General features: G+C 37.5%; 1 protein-coding gene across 13 annotated transcripts in view; it reads right to left on the reverse strand.

Moving 5' to 3' along the window:
- LOC127946537 (disco-interacting protein 2 homolog C) overlaps window positions 1-16,340 on the reverse strand; it is a 99,020-nt gene that overhangs the window by 22,679 nt on the left and 60,001 nt on the right. For 7 of the 13 annotated variants that reach the window (XM_052543181.1, XM_052543180.1, XM_052543171.1 and 4 more), the window contains exons 6-17: window positions 16,069-16,194; window positions 9,714-9,848; window positions 8,598-8,717; window positions 8,122-8,319; window positions 5,771-5,862; window positions 5,165-5,275; window positions 3,546-3,669; window positions 2,414-2,523; window positions 1,112-1,214; window positions 921-985; window positions 738-831; window positions 222-341 (exon numbers count right to left, since the gene is read on the reverse strand). In XM_052543181.1, the coding sequence (XP_052399141.1) occupies window positions 222-341; window positions 738-831; window positions 921-985; window positions 1,112-1,214; window positions 2,414-2,523; window positions 3,546-3,669; window positions 5,165-5,275; window positions 5,771-5,862; window positions 8,122-8,319; window positions 8,598-8,717; window positions 9,714-9,848; window positions 16,069-16,194 (1,398 nt within the window). The remainder of the gene's footprint in view (window positions 1-221; window positions 342-737; window positions 832-920; window positions 986-1,111; window positions 1,215-2,413; window positions 2,524-3,545; window positions 3,670-5,164; window positions 5,276-5,770; window positions 5,863-8,121; window positions 8,320-8,597; window positions 8,718-9,713; window positions 9,849-16,068; window positions 16,195-16,340) is intronic. The other 6 variants (XM_052543179.1, XM_052543178.1, XM_052543176.1 and 3 more) reach the window with 1 other exon arrangement.

Raw genomic sequence — 16,340 nt, forward strand, 5'->3', positions numbered from 1 at the left:
CTCATCCCAGTATAATCCCAGAGGCCATATCTGAGTGTATGCATTTATATTACACACTTATGAATGATGCTTTTAGCTTGTTTGCAGGGTTGCTGGGTGTGTAAAGAGCTGCTTAACCATCTGCTTGTTTCCTGTCAGAGGAATATTTGAAGAAACATAGGTGTGAGAGAAAAGGGGAAGATGGAAGGGAAAGGAAGAGTTAAAACACTAGCTGAACTCACATGGGTTGGATCCGTCGGCCACCACCAGCATGCGCAGGGAGCTCAGGTTGATGTCTCTCTGATCTCGGTGAGCGACCAGAGCCCAGTGCATATCCCTGGACTTGACACAAGCTACTTTAGCTACACACAACCAGAAATGGACACATACAAAATCAATATCAAATGACACTGTCACTTACAAATAATGAATTCATGAAACATTAGCAAATTTCTGAGTAAATCTTTCATGAAGCTGTCATGATGTAAGGGGTCCCATGAGGATTTTTCAATGATTTATACAGAAATGTGTCCTGTTTATGTTTCATGAAAACAGAACAGAAAGACTCAAAGTCTTTAGGCACAAAAAAAAAAATATTTAAAGTTTATTTCAAAACAAAACAATGTATACATGAATTTCTTCACATCAACTTGAAAATACTGTATTATATGTTATTATTACATTTTGTGATATATATTTTGCTACATATTTTCTGTATATAATTTAGTTTCGTGACATTTAGTGACTGACGGACAGACCTTTGTATTGACACACTTTCTGGATCCAGGACAGAGGGTTGACCTTCATCAGCGAGTACGGGATGCTGATTACATGCATCATGTTCATGACACTCTAAGGAAACAGGAAGTGACATATTAACACCCTGAATGTGAAACATATGATCTTATGTTCACATAATTTTTTTCAGAAGCATGACTTACAGTTAGAATGCCGTGCCACAAACCCACATCCTTTTTAAAATCCAATACATTCACTATGATTTCAGCTGCAAGACAAAGAGAAAACAGATTTATTACATTATTGTCTGAGAAGGGAGATTAAAGGACAATGGACTCTGTGTGTGTGTGTGTGTGTGTGTGTGTGTGTGTGTGTGTGTGTGTGTTGGACTCACCCTCTGTGTATCCACATGACTGTGTTAGAGCCTGGCAATGTGTAAGAAGTGCGATCCGTGTCACCGTCACACCCAAAACACTCCCATCTTTACAGGTCTTATACTGGAAATCAATAAACACAAGAGTGTCATAAATGTTAATCATTAACACAAATATTAACGCATCAAATCCCTCAACAAACACACTTTGCATGGCCGTTAACACACTACTGTAAGCATGCATGTCAAAATTACTGTCAATGCCCAGGGCATATTTAAACTTAAAATAAAAATGATAAATAATATTTTGCATCAAGAAATAAGGAATATATTTGGCATAAAGAAATAAGGATTATTTTTGGATTAATAAATAGTTTGAAATTTTACCAGCAATTTCCATTTTCAGTATTTTGAGGTCTTTATTCTTATTAGATTGTCATTATTCTTAAACATTATTAAATTACAGTAGTAAAATGTTTGTTTTTATTAAAATTAGCATAAATTAGTGGGAGTACATCAAACAATACTACTACTTTCTTTTTTCACTGTTAATAATATATATATTTTATATATATATTATAAATAAAATATCTTTGATAATTGATAATGGGGAAAACATATATATATGCATTGTGCATATACTGTATGCAAATGTGCATTATGTCATTAAGATAAATGTTAACAATGCCAATTGTTCTAAAAAAGGGCTTTATTTTCTCTTTACATAGATACATAGAATATACAATTCTTATTTTCTTTTCTTTTGCTTTTAGGAGTGATATATTTTCTTCTGGACGTGTTCTTCATGCACTACAAAAAATAAAAATAAAAAAAATAAAAAAAAAGCATACAGTAGAACAGAAAGCAAACTTTGGCCCAATACTGGACATCTGATACCCGACCACTTTGCACAGACTCTCAGATTTCTGGGATCTGGTGAAGAACATTGAGACAGCTCATTCAAAACTGGTTCAATAATATGAGACCAGCCCCACTCCATTAACCAGCATCTCCTACAAGAGTCCCGATTCACAATTAAACAAACATTAATCATTTATCATCCATTATCCAGTGACTCTCTAATGGAGGCAGCTGTGCCCGGCATGCTGCTAGGAAATATTGATTTCTGGGGCTCGAGTCATAGAATATCTACCAATCAGATATCATAAAACAATTATAGTGGCTGGTGGGGTGCAGCATATGAAAAAAACAATCCTAGACTGATGGCTTCCATTTGTGCAGAATCTTTGAATGTACAGCCAGTAAAATGATGTGAATAACCTGATATTTTCAAAACGGTCATAATTTCATGGATAAGCTTACCTCTATGTAGGCGGTGTCATTATTTGCATCTTTTATGTGAGGGAACCAATCACGGGGCGGCTTGGACAGGTGTTTGGATTCCGTGACAAACCATAGCAGCTTCGGCCATCCTGATGAGTGGGTGGGACCCAATAGAGAGAAAACATGAATATTCATACAATTCTATTAATATTCATGCAGCTTAATGAGTCAACCATGACTATCATTATCATTATTAGTGGTGATTATCATTCAAAGGAATGATAGTGAGTGATTAGGGTTACTGGCTAAATGATGGCTATGTGCATCAGGATTAGAGTAAGTCCATCTTTTCTCCGCCTCGGGCTAAATGACTATTCTCTCGGGACTACAACATCATTACAACAATATCAGACTCATTACCTCTACATTTTCTATTTATACTGTCTCTCATCTTACTGTGGCCCAGACAGGGTAAAAAACGCTGACTGCTAGCAGTCCAGCTTAGATAATATCACACGCATGATACGGCCCATCATGCTCCTGATTTTCCCTCGCTGCCCTATACAGACTCTCACTATTTTAGTTATATTTTAAAATGAAATTTATTCCTATGATGCAAAGCTGAATTTTCAGCTTGATTACTCTCAAAGCCACGTGATCCTTCAGAAATCACTCGCAATTTGCTCTTTGGTAATCAACAAACCTTTCTTTTTATTATCAATGTTGAAAACAGTTGTGCTGCTTAATATTTTTGTGGAAAGAAACAATTCCTTGATGAACAGAAAGTAAAAAAAAAAAGGATTTTTTTGAAACCGAAATCCTTTGTAATATCATAAATGTCTTTTTTGATCAATTAAATGTATCCTTGCTGAATAAAAGTATTAATTTATTTAAAAAACAAACAAAACAAGACCAAAATTCCTGATCCCAAAGTTTTAAATGTTAATGTACAAAGACTCTAATCTCAATGGCTGCTAAGATAATGGGATGTTACAACACAAACTGTGACTGGTTGTTTTTATGTCAATCAAACAGTCTCTTACTATCCAATGTGTGCAGTTCTTAGCCAATTTTTGTTGTAAAATGGACTAGACTTTATTCTGAAAAATCACAAGTCTGTCTCCATGACACTATAGATCATTTATATGAAGTTGTGTATAAACGGACTGACCTTTGAACTGTGGTATTTCACCAGTGGGTCCTTTTGGAAGGCCTTTGTGGCAGGCATCACTGGTCAGAGCTACAGTAACCCCACAACTGCCCAGGAGAAAGCCGATCTGTTGACTTCCTGCATCCTAGTACACACACACACACACACACACACACACTCACAGATAGGCTAAGACCAGCTAACATCCATCATCAGTACAGCAGCAAAATACACTGCAGGGGAGGTGACGCCAACTGACAGCAAAGAAATTATACCGCGGTGTGCTTAAACATCTCTTTTATTCTTGATGGATGAGTTCTAAAATCAGCTCCAACTGACAAATATCCATATCGCCTTTTTTACATAGTAAAATATCAAAAAGATTTAAAAAAATACCTTAGTTTTTGGACATGACCTTACAAAATGCACTGTGAATATGGCGATACCATGGTACAGGTTTGCTGTCAGATACAAACACTATGCTTTTTGGATGCATTTGGAGTATAAGTTCAGGATTATGTTTTCAGTACCAAAATATATATTCAAGGACCATGGTCTGGTTCTATGGTAATATTTTAAGTATCTTAAAGTATAATTTAAATACCATTCAGTACAATGTCATATATCACAGTACTATGATAGTATCAAGTTTTTTAACTGAAATGTATCATCTATGTTACGTACATGGTACTCCATCCCCATGTGGGTAATGTTTATATATACATGGTATTACCATGTTTTCTACACATGTAGCATGGTACTGTCATGATATTCCACAAAGTACCTATAAATATCATGCAAATATCATGTGAATATGGTAATCATTTAGTATTACAGTATGTATCGGTGAGCCTCTAGCTCAAACAGTAAAGCATGAAACAAGCCAGGCCAAAGTCATGGGTTCAGTTCCCAAGAAATGCATGAAATTGCATATTTTGAAAGCATGTTAAGTGGCTCGATTTAAAAGTGGCTGCCAAATACATAAACGTAAATGTGAATCTACATCTAAGTATCACTGGACACAATCACTGCACCATGGTTCTTGCACAGTACGTTTCTGTAAGACTTATTCTGTGTGTGCTATAAGTCAAAAATGCAGAAAAACAAAAAAAAAAGCTACTTTTGCACTGGACAGAAGTTTATTGGTTTGCGAAGTGCAATGCATGCAGAGGAAGCCAGAGAGTGTTCTGCCAGTTTCCAGGTCCTTTCCTGGAATTTTTGGACAGACGAGGGATCAGACTGACTCTTGCCAAAGCAGCTCTCCTCCTTTACTTCAACCACTAAAATTCAAACATACATATCTGAGGCAATACTTCAGCCTCAAGGGGTCCACGCTGAAACATTCACCCTGACATCCCGAAAAGATAACGGATCTCAAAAATAGACAGCAGACCAGAGAGCAAGACACTACATTATTTACAAGGGCAAGTTTCCAGAAGGACTTTGTAACACTTTACCATTAAACATGAATAATATATAAATATTCATATTTTGCGCTGTAAAGACTGTCAGGTTGGCACTCGACAATGTGAGTCAATGTTGGGAAGAAGGATTGTGGGTAGGCGTTATGGTGTTAAAAATGGAGACCTGAAGGCTTGAAAACGTGACAGTCATTCTTTGTGGTATATTTAGAGTCTCACCTTTCGGGTAAGTGGCACTTCGATGGGTACGGGCACCACCTCTGCCAGCAGGCAGCCATAAAAGGCGACCATAAAGGCGGCTGGATCGTTGTTGGGGAACACAAGAGCCACCTGCTCATGAAGTGATAAGAGAGGAAAGGTGTCAGACTTCAAACACAAGGGAATGCTAATCTGACAGGGACAGGGTTTAAAACCACGGCATGCGGCAGGAAATGCCACCGTCATTAAAAAAAAGTTCTGGGATCGAAACAAGTTATACTCTATGTTCAGCATCTGCAGCATGCTGTCGATTACCACAGACAATTATTTTGACTCGTCCCTTAAACTTTTGACTGTAAAAACAGTCAAAGTTGCAGTCAATGGGGCAAAGAATTCCGAAGGGTTTCAATGCAGAAACTGTGTTCTGTGTCATTTTGTTGATACAAGTTTTTAATTAATTCTTTCATACACAAATGTTATTTGAGTTATTAAATAGATAGTCCACCATTCCAAACCTGCATGCATTTCTGAGAGGTAATCAACACCATGTAGAGGTTATTTAGTACTGAACGTTCCTCTAATGAGGTGCTTTACTGAGGTGGTCTGGTAAAGCTCTGTCACACTCACCCGGTCTCCTGGTCGGACCATAGGTTCCTGCTTGGTGCCCAGTTTGTGGAGGATGTTGTACGCTACTTTAATGCTCCGAGACCAAAGCTTGCCTGTGTAAAAGAAGTACATCCTAAATAACTGCACTCAAGGGGTCAGTTCACCAAAAGTACCCTGCAGTTATCAAATCTCATTTGTGTCTCAGTATATTCAAAAATAATTAAAAAGGGTTCTCTATTGCTCATTTTTTTATTAAAATTATTCAAATATCAAATACGGTTTTCTATTTTAATATATTTTAAAATATCATTAATTTCTGTGATGGCAAAACCTAATTTTCAGTCTTCATTACTCCAGTCTTCAGTCTAACGTGATAATTTAGCGTTCTAATATGCAGATTTGCTGCACAAGAAACATTTCTTCTTATTATCAGTGTTGAAAACAGTTGTGCTGCTTAATGTTTTTGCAGGAAAATTGATTAACTGATTCATTCAAAAGTATACGCATCATAACATTATAAATACATTGAATACTTGCTGAAAAAAAAGAAAAGAAAGTAAAGTACTGAATGCAAAGTTTTGAATGGTTGTGTACCGTATTTTCCAGACTATAAGTCGCACTTTTTTTCATAGTTTGGCTGGTCCTGCGACTTATAATCAGGTGCGACTTATTTATCAAAATTAATTTGACATGAACCAAGAGAAATGAACTAAGAGAAAACATTACCATCTGCAGCCACGAGAGGGTGCTCTATGCTGCTCAGTGCTCCTGTAGAGCGCCCTCTCGTGGCTGTAGACGGTAATGTTTTCTCTTGGTTCTAAATAAATGCGACTTATAGTCCAGTGCGACTTATATATGTTTTTTTCCTCATCATGACGTATTTTTGGACTGATGCGACTTATACTCAGGTGCGACTTATAGTCCGAAAAATACGGTAAGTTGCACCAAGTTTGACGTGAATACGAAACTCTATTGCTTGTTGGGTCTCAAAGCCAAACCAACGATCTGCCAGTTTGAATATTTGTAAATGCAAATGAGATTTGAAACAGAGAGGAAGATTTTCTGTGAATAATTAATTCAGCTCCCTTTTTTTCCCTCACAAAAAGCTATCATGACTTCAAGAAGACTTTAACATAGGCGTGAGTCATATGGAGCACCTTTATGGTGCATGAGAAAACTCTAAGATACATTTAGAAAACTTTAAGTAGGAAAAAGTGAACAGATTCCGCAGAATGAAAGCCAAGTGAAGGACAAACATGGATTGGGGCCAAATGACCAAATTACTCGAAGTTTAAGCATCTGGATGAGTCACACACAGGGCATTTCAGCAGTTTATCTCCTCTGTCCTGCTGAATTTTTGACCTGATGTTATCAGGATTTAACTCATGGCTATGAAACCCCACTGTGCGCAAAACTTTGTGCGAGATAGCTCTCTCACGTCACGCCTGCGTTCTGTGGAAAGTTAATTACTCTTTTGATTTGGTCAAGGTTTTTAATGAGCTGAGGAGGGTGATAGTCTCCGGTGGGTTCTGTATGCCACACAAACAGCCATTGCCATTCATTTTCTGGCTCACACTGTAAACCGAGGCAGTGAAGGTTGTCTGTTGGTCAGAGCTTTGAGCGTCTTGATGAATTAACTGTATGCGTGTGTTTAAAGATGAAGAAATCATTAAGCTCAGGTGGCTTGATGATCATTTTCAGAATTGATCATCATGATCATTTTTAGAAAAAAGATAAGAGGGAATACCAATCCATTACAGACACACACACTGCAATCGTTTCCTCACACTCTCACCCGTGATGTACTGCTGGCAGGATCCTCATTGAGTAAAATCAGCTGAGAGCCTCACACACACACACACACACACACACACACACTACACAAAAAAAGCCCTTTAATGAACTTGCTCTCATGACTGAGCATAAATAAACAAGGAGACAAGGTTATTTCTGTTAGCATAAGATGAACACAAGTAAATTAGTATATAAACACACTTTAAAAAAAAAAACAACGCATTAATATAAAGTATTTAATTGCAAACAAATTAAGCTTTTCTCTACCTAACTTCATTTTAATTTGAAACTACCTTTTATGAAATGTTTGTGAAATTAAATAAAATCATTAACAAAAAAAGTTCACTGTATTTAGTATGACTTTAGTGTCCAAATTGTTTTCATGTTAATGTTAAACAATATTTTAGATTATTTGAAATTGGATTACTGTCCTTTTGTGAAAGTTTTGCCTTGTAAAGTGTTTGTGCCATTTATGTATGAGGGAGAAAATATATTATTCTATTTCACTATGATTCACTATCCGCTATGTGGATGGTGGTCGTTATATGTATGGCTGTAATTAAATATGGTTATTTTACCGTAAGTAAGGACATAGAGGGGTTTGCCGTTGGTGTCCATGGTAGTCAGGCAGGGTGCTTTGGGCGAGATGGTCCCCCAGCGTTGCAGTGCAGCTTCTAACGATGGTGGCCAATTAGTGACCACTCCCAGCGGTTCCCCTCGAATGGCGACCATCTGAGCACCCTCCGGTCGTGGCTGGTTGGGGTCGGGCTGCTGGACTGAAGAGGCAAAACAAGGTCATTTACGGGGCAAAAAATAAATAATCCGCATAGCTGTTTTTGTTCAATTGTTGAATCGCCGGTTCATTTGAATAATCACTAATTTTTTCTGTTTTTGTGGTTAACACATATTTAATTTAATACCGATTTAATTCAATGCTAACCACTTCAACCAAATCATTTGTTTGCAAATCGGGGATTGTGTATGTCGGTATGTGTTTGTTTATAAGAACAGCCCTGAAAAGCTCCAAAAAACTCATGCTGAGACAAACACTTACCTTCTAGGAGCTCTTCAAAATCATCAACAAAAAACTCTCGAAGTGGAGGTCGCCTGGGCTGCTTTAACGTGTTTACTAGTTGCTGGATTTTAGCTGAAACACGACTGCTAACTGGGACTCCTTAGGAAGAGACACACGTGTTAATGCACAACAACACACACAAACCAGGAAAAAAAACGAATATTATCATTCAAACATGAATCAAATTTCCTGAACGAGCCTATTAATACACACACAAGACTTAGATGGATGGCTGAATGTGCACAATGAAGATGTTCAGTGTTTACTTCTGTATGCAAGACCTCAATTTCCATCTTACCCCAAACAAATCAGTTTTACAAACACTATTGATTAATGACCCTGACAGATGCAGTCAAATGCGGCCTTCAGAAGCATCCCAAGAGTCCTCAGTGTCCTCAATCACAGCTTTATAACAGAGGATCCATCAGAGCAGATTTCACAGACTGTCTATCTCCAGGGCTTACATACAACTTACAACTACACCAACCGTTACAACACCATATATAAATTAGTGTCTCTTTTTATATTTCAGTTTTTTTTTTTTTTTAGTTTTTAATAATTTAGTTGTATGCTTTAAAATTTCTATTTGTTTTTGCCCTTTTCCTATTTTTTTTGTAAGTGTTTCATTTAATATTTATATCCACTATTATTATTATTATTATTATTATTATTATTATTATTATTATATTAATATAATACCACAATGACAATGACAATTTACAGTTTAGTAGTTTTAGTTTAACGTATTAAAATATTTTGAACATTATAACACCACAAAATTTTAGGAGTTCATATTGTAACGCTTTATGTATGAACTAACAATAACCAATACTCTTGCAGCATTTATACCAGCTACTACCAGTGTGTTCTTAAGCTCAGGCTATGCACGGGGACTATATGCAAGTTCTTCTGTATAAAACCATCTGCCAAAATAAAGTTAGGGGGGAAGAGAAATGCTAGATGGGCTGTCAAAATGATTTAGGAAAAAGGTTCATGTAAATCTTTCAAAGCTCATTGTGAATTTTGTAATGAAATTGTCATTAATGTCTCTAAAACATCACTCATTTTATTTCAGACACATTCTCGTGCACTCACCATCTCCGGTCTCCATGAGTTTGGCGTTGCCATATTTGGGTGTGGTCCGGGGTATGGTGGACACCTGTGGCCTCTCCACCTGAACGGGATGTTCGGAGGTGTAGGTTGTGACGTCTGGAGGGGCTGAGTGATTCTCTGGGTTTGAGAAGATGAAGAGGAATCACAATGCAGAATGAGAAACTCCAGCTTAAGATGTTTGGAGAATGGAAAACTGGTGTATAACTGGTCCAAATTGGTTATTCACTGTGTAATATATATTGATCAAAAAAATGACCAACTAAAACCAGCAATAAACCAGTTAGAAACTTGTTTGTTGCAGCTGATGACTAACTTGGACCTGCTTCAAACCAGCTATCATGTTCCAAAAAACATACATCTGGTTCAAGTTGAGAGCATAACCAGCTTGACCAGCCAATGACCAACTGGAACAACCTACAGTATACACTGCTAATGACCAACTTGGACCAACTTTAAACCAGCTATCATGTTTGAACCAGACTTTCTAGCAGGATTTCAGTCCAGTTCACCTTTGATACAGAGCACCTGACAAACTTGTGTACGATTAAAAGCAAGAGGGTGAGAGGCACATGCACATGTCTCTGAGAAAGAGACGGATGGAATGCAAGAGACACAGAGGAGAGCTTTTTCACCCTTTCCTTAAAGGAGACATATTATGACCCTTTTACAATATGTAACATAAGTCCCTGGTGTTCCCAGAATGTGCCTGTGAAGTTTCAGTTCAAAATACCCCACAGATCATTTATTATATCATTTTGAAAATGCCTATTTTGAGTGGAAGCAGAAACAAACTGTTTTTCATGCCTGTCTCTTGAAATGCAAATAAGCTGCTGCTCCCCGCTCCCTTTTCCTGAATAGAGCTCTGCCATTACAGCTCGTACCTACTAAAAACATCTGTTTTGGTTCTGATTATCATGTTCATCGTGCTGAAATCATGGATTTTAAACCATATTAGTTTAAACTACTGATATACGGTTTTCTGAGTGCACACATCCGAAGCACATAAACAGAAAGCGGCTGTCACAGCATGTGAGTTCTCATTCACACATACGAGTTACAAATACAGACGTTATGTCTGTGAAGGTAAACAGCTGGGAAATAAATTGCATGTTTATTTTAGATTTGCGTGGCAGCAGCAATATACAGTAAATACATAAATAAATCCACTGCTCTGTTGTCTGCCCTGAGACTGGGACTCTAAATAGTGTTCTGTGCTCGTCTGTGTAGCCAAAGGCAGAACAGTTAGCATGTTTTAAACAAACCATGGCATTAGAACTGGTACACCGTTGTTGCTTGTGAAATCAAATGATGGCGCCATGGGTGGAAACTTACAGATTAAGGGGAGGTAATATTATAATGAGATCCCTTTGCAACATCACTACAGGAGCAGAAAAGGCTTACCAAAACAAAGTTACTGGGTTAATCTTTTTCACCTTTCCTTGGTTGGTAGATGCACTGGGGAAAAGTCATATTTTCATGATATGTCACCTTTAAATACACTCCCTTTAACTTCCTGCCGGTAAGTCTGCTGGGCTTCTCTTTTGCTGCTCACCCTCCCCTTCCGATCATAAATTCCCAGCTGTCTGTGGCATCTTTCTCATTCCCCTCCGCTCGCTTCTGAACTGTTTCTTTCACATTCAGTGCCCTTAGCCACCACATAACACCAATATGATATCCCTACAGTTTGTCTGGTCTAATGTTGAGTAAATAAATGTAATTGACCTTTTATGTATGATTTCAACAGGCAGATGTCAAAGGGTGAGCCTTTCACTAAAAGCTCATAAAGTGTCACAAGTTTCCTTCCATAATATCCAATACTCCAATCGAGCTATTCAGAGAGAAATAACAGGCCATGTGTAATTTCGACAAAGACAATGAGGAGAATGCCAATGAGGCAACGCTATTATTCCTTCACCATAAAACATCCAAAATGGCCCTAACAGAAATATCCACTGTGATCAAGAACACCACAGTCCGAGGCTTTTAGCTTAGTTTTAGTTTAGCATAGATAGTTTTCAGTGTAATAAAGTTTTACACAGACCCTGAGTTTGTATCTGACTGATATGATACATTAATATCATAACTAAATAGAGTTGTGTATTTCAGTTCATTTCAGTAGAGAGACACAGTTAATTTATAGCTCTATTTCACCACAACTCCGTTTGTTTCTGACTTCATAAATAAATAAATATATATAGTATTATCATGTATAAATATAAATTGAAGAATTTGTCATACACAGTGGGTATAGAAAAGAATCACCCACTTTAATATAATCACATTTTGTTGCTTTGCAGTCTGAAATAAAGATGGACACAGTTTTTGTTTTATCCAGCTGTATTTACTATTAGTGGAACTTATAATATCAAAGCAAAAAAGATATAAATGTCAGGTTTTTTTTAAACAGAATCACTGAGTTGGAAAAAGGATCACCCCTTCCTAAAAATGACTTGTAAACTCAATCAGGCACACAATGGCACACAAAGCCATTTGACTTTCCACTGTCATCAGCTGTGATCAATGTGGTTAGCTCAGCATAAAAAGAGCTTTCCTGGAGCGATTCAGGCCTTGGTAGTGCAATTGATGCAAACAATCAACTATGGGTGGCAAGGCACTGTCAAAAGATCTCTGGGATAAAGTTGTAGAAAGACATAATTTTTTGTAAAAGGCTTTATCAATGTCTCAGAGCACAGTGAAGTCTATTAAGAAGTGGAAGGTCATTTGGTACAACACAGACCTTCCAAACTGGATGAAAGAGCCAGGAAGAAACTGGCCAGAGAGGTGACCAAGAGGCCTATAACGCTGAAGCAGTTTTAGGAATTTATGACAAAGTGTGGTCATTGTGTGCATGTGACAAAAATATCACAAGTTCTCCACAAATGTGGCTTGAATGGGAGGGTTGCAAGAAAAAAGCCACTACTCAAAGAAAGATGAGACTAAAATGTATTTATTCGGCCTAAACATCAAACGATATGGTGGTAATATCCTGTTATGGGGGTGTTTCTCTGCAGCAGGGACTGGAGCACTTAGAAGGAAAGTAGAAGGAAAAATGGATACGGCAAAATATCATCAGATTCTTGAGTTGTAAAGCATGCTGCCCTCTGCCAGAAAGTTGTAAATAGCAAAAATGTTTATCTTCCAACATGACAAAGACCCAAAGCACACAGCAAAACTGAGCACACAGTGCACAAAGGTGAATGTCCTTGCATGGCCTAGTCAGAGCCCAGAAATAAAAGCCCATTGAAAATCTGCCGATGACTTGAAGACTGCAGTCCACAAATTTACCATCAAATTTAACTGAGCAGTTCTGCAAGAGTGGGCAAATATTGCAAAGTCTAGATATGCAAAGTTAGTACAGGCATATCCCAACAGACTAAAGGCTGTATTTAAAGCAAAAGGTGGTTCAACAAAATACTGACACAAGGGGTGATCCTTTTTCCAATTCAGTTATTCACATTTTTTTCCCCGACATGTTGGTGTTATATCTTTCACTTGGATGTTATAAACTGTACTAAATAAATAAAACTGGATAAAACAAAAACTGTGTCCATCTTTAATGCTGCAAAACAACAAAATGTGATTATTTTAAAGGGGAGTGATTCTTTTCTATACCCACTGTATCTGGGAGAGATAAGTCAAGCTGTCACCAGTGGCGACAGAATGAACGTGAGTGAGAGAGATGACTCTTGTGCCAAGCACATAAGGAGACTGTGATAGAGAACATGACTAAGGAAGGGCACGACCCCTGGACTTGGCTTTCACCCACCATCAGCACTTCTTCTACTCTCACTCATCTCTTGAAGGACTGACATGACTACCAGTGCAGCTTTTTAGTGAATCAAAACATATAGCACGAACAGTGTAGTCTGATTCCAAAAGAAACGTCTCTTATGTGCCAATTTTTTTTTTTAATTAATCAAAAACAAAAACTGAAATCAGCCTGTTAATAAGACTCTTAAGAACTGGTTGTTTTGGGGCAAATCAAAAACATTCAATGCAACATGTGACTCAATTCTCAAACAAAATGAATCTTGTGAGTCTTTCTTTTTAGTGAATCCAAAACAGCATGACCTATGTGTCCTGATTCAGGGACAAATCATTTTATGAGCTGGTGGGTTTTAGTGAATCAAACACATACAGTTTGACCGGTGCGGTTTGATTCATGAACAAATGACTCTTGAATCAATAACATACCGCAGGGCATGGGGCCCGATTCCTGAAGCAAATAACTCTTCTGAGCCAGTTCTTCTAAAGAATCGTTCAAAAATACAAGTTACTGGCCTGAAACATATATAAAAAAAAAATAATAATAAATGTAACCAAATTAATCTGAATCAAACAAAATCAGAAATAAATCAAGTTGCCATGAGAGCTTTGTGACTCGAAAATTGGAAACCGATCTCCAGCCCTTATCTTCTGTCTTCTGACTCTCTCCCTGCCTCATACTCGACCGTCCTGCCTTGTAATCCACCTCATCTCCTTCTTCATTACTGGCCTCCTTGCCTCGTCTCCTGCCTCTATCATCAGTGATGAGTGTACGAGAAAACACCCAGCAGCTAGAGCCCTTACATAACAGGCTGAAAATAACCCACATCCAAACTCTCTCTTCACCCCCCTGCTCTTCAGTGACACAGACACTAATGTGCTGCAACAGGAGTTTCCTCAAAGCCCAGAGGTGCTTGTAGGAGGACAAATAAAATGACGTCTTGTGTCACGTGAGGGAACCTGCTGGTAAATCTGCGTCACTGAGAAAAGAAAACCCCAGACAAACACAACCCTTCTAGTCTGGAGGGACTGATGAGAAATATTACAGTAAATTTCCAGTTAACATTATCGTAAAATGTAAACAGCTTAGATTCAATTACTTTTCAAAACATAGCCTATAAATATATTTTTATCAAACAACACAACCATTCAAAAGCTTGGGGTCTGAATTTTTATGTTTTTGAAAGAATTCTCTTATGCTCACCCATGCAGAATTTAATTGATCAAACAGAGAGTAAAGAACAGTAACATGCTGAAATATTTTTTGCAATAAAAAAATAATTGTATTTCGATATATTTTAAAAATGTATTTGTGTGATGGCAAAGCTGAATTTTCAGCATCATTACTCCAATCTTCAGTGTCACAAGATCCTTCAGAAATCATTCTAATATGTTGCTCAAATCTTATTATTAGCAATATTAAAAACAGTTCTGCTGCTTAATATTTTATGTGGAGCCCCTTAAACATTTTTCCAAACTTCTTTGATTAATAGAATGTTCAAAAGAACAATTTATATGAAATAGAAATCTGTTGTAACATAAAATATATGTATTGTCACTTTTAATAAAAAAAGCATGCATTAAATTAAAGTATTACTTTCTTAAAAAATAAAACTGACCCAAAACCTTTGAATAGTAGTCAATATTTGCCTGTTTTATACACTGTAAAACAGTAAACATTTAAAATGTCAATGCAATTCACAACATTAAAACAAATAATCATGCAAATTTAACAGATAAATACATAGATAGTGACAACACACTAACAGTTAAAGCAATAGTGCACACAAAATATTATTCTGCCATTATTTACATTTATTTACAGAATGTTGTCCTAACCTGTATACCACGCATAACATATAACAGTTTGCAGAATGTCTAAGCTGCTTTTTTCTGTACTATTAAAGTGAGCGATATGGTTTTTGTATGGTTTTTAGTGGAAAAACTACATAATATCAGTCTGTGTGTCACACAAATTAAATGACTTCAGAAGACTTGGAATATTGTGTATGATTTGCATTGACTAATTTCATTTTCAATTTCTCATTTTGTCTTCCAAGGAAGAAAGAAAGGCAAATTGGTTCAGAAAGACATGAAGGTTAAATAATGACAGAATTCAAAATTTTAAGTGAACTATTCTTACAGAAAACACAAGGTCAGGAATGAACAACAACGATAAGCACAACTAGACAAAGAATGGACATCTAAAAGCAGACTGAAAGCCTGAAAACAGCATTTCACACTTTATAATTGAATTAAAAAAATACATATTAAGAAAAAACACAAGGTACACAGTCACTACTCCCAGACAGACCAAATCTCGAATACAACAGCACTAACAGTGTCTCATAACTGTTGTCAGAGAGTTGGGCTCACTTATTCGTACATACACAGCATAACTGACGTTCAGACGCATCAGGTCATAAAATTCACAGCACGCAACTCCAAACACAAACACACTGAGGACCCGTTGTCCCCTAGACTCCAGAGAGAACTACACGGAAGACACAGAGATGTTCTAGATGATCGGATGATTGGGGAAGTGTGTGTGCATTGGGGGACATATACTGACCATCCGACTCCAAGGGCGGCGGCCAGAGAAGATCTGATCCAAACTCACAGGAGCGCCGCAGCGAGTTTCCATTCTCTGCTATGCCGAGCATAGTTTTCCTCTTCAACGAGAGGTGAGAGATCGGCCCTGGATAGGGAAGGGAGGAAGGGGGAGAACCAGAACCTTAGAGCTGTCCACTTCCCCACTGACCACAGGCATGGATGGGCAGGAGGGACGGGTGCTGATGAGCCGAGCATGGACCGTGCCATGTTCCCAAAAGAGTTCTTAGGACT

The sequence above is a fragment of the Carassius gibelio genome, chromosome A24 (genome assembly GCF_023724105.1).
Source record: "Carassius gibelio isolate Cgi1373 ecotype wild population from Czech Republic chromosome A24, carGib1.2-hapl.c, whole genome shotgun sequence".
Lineage (NCBI taxonomy): Eukaryota > Metazoa > Chordata > Actinopteri > Cypriniformes > Cyprinidae > Carassius > Carassius gibelio.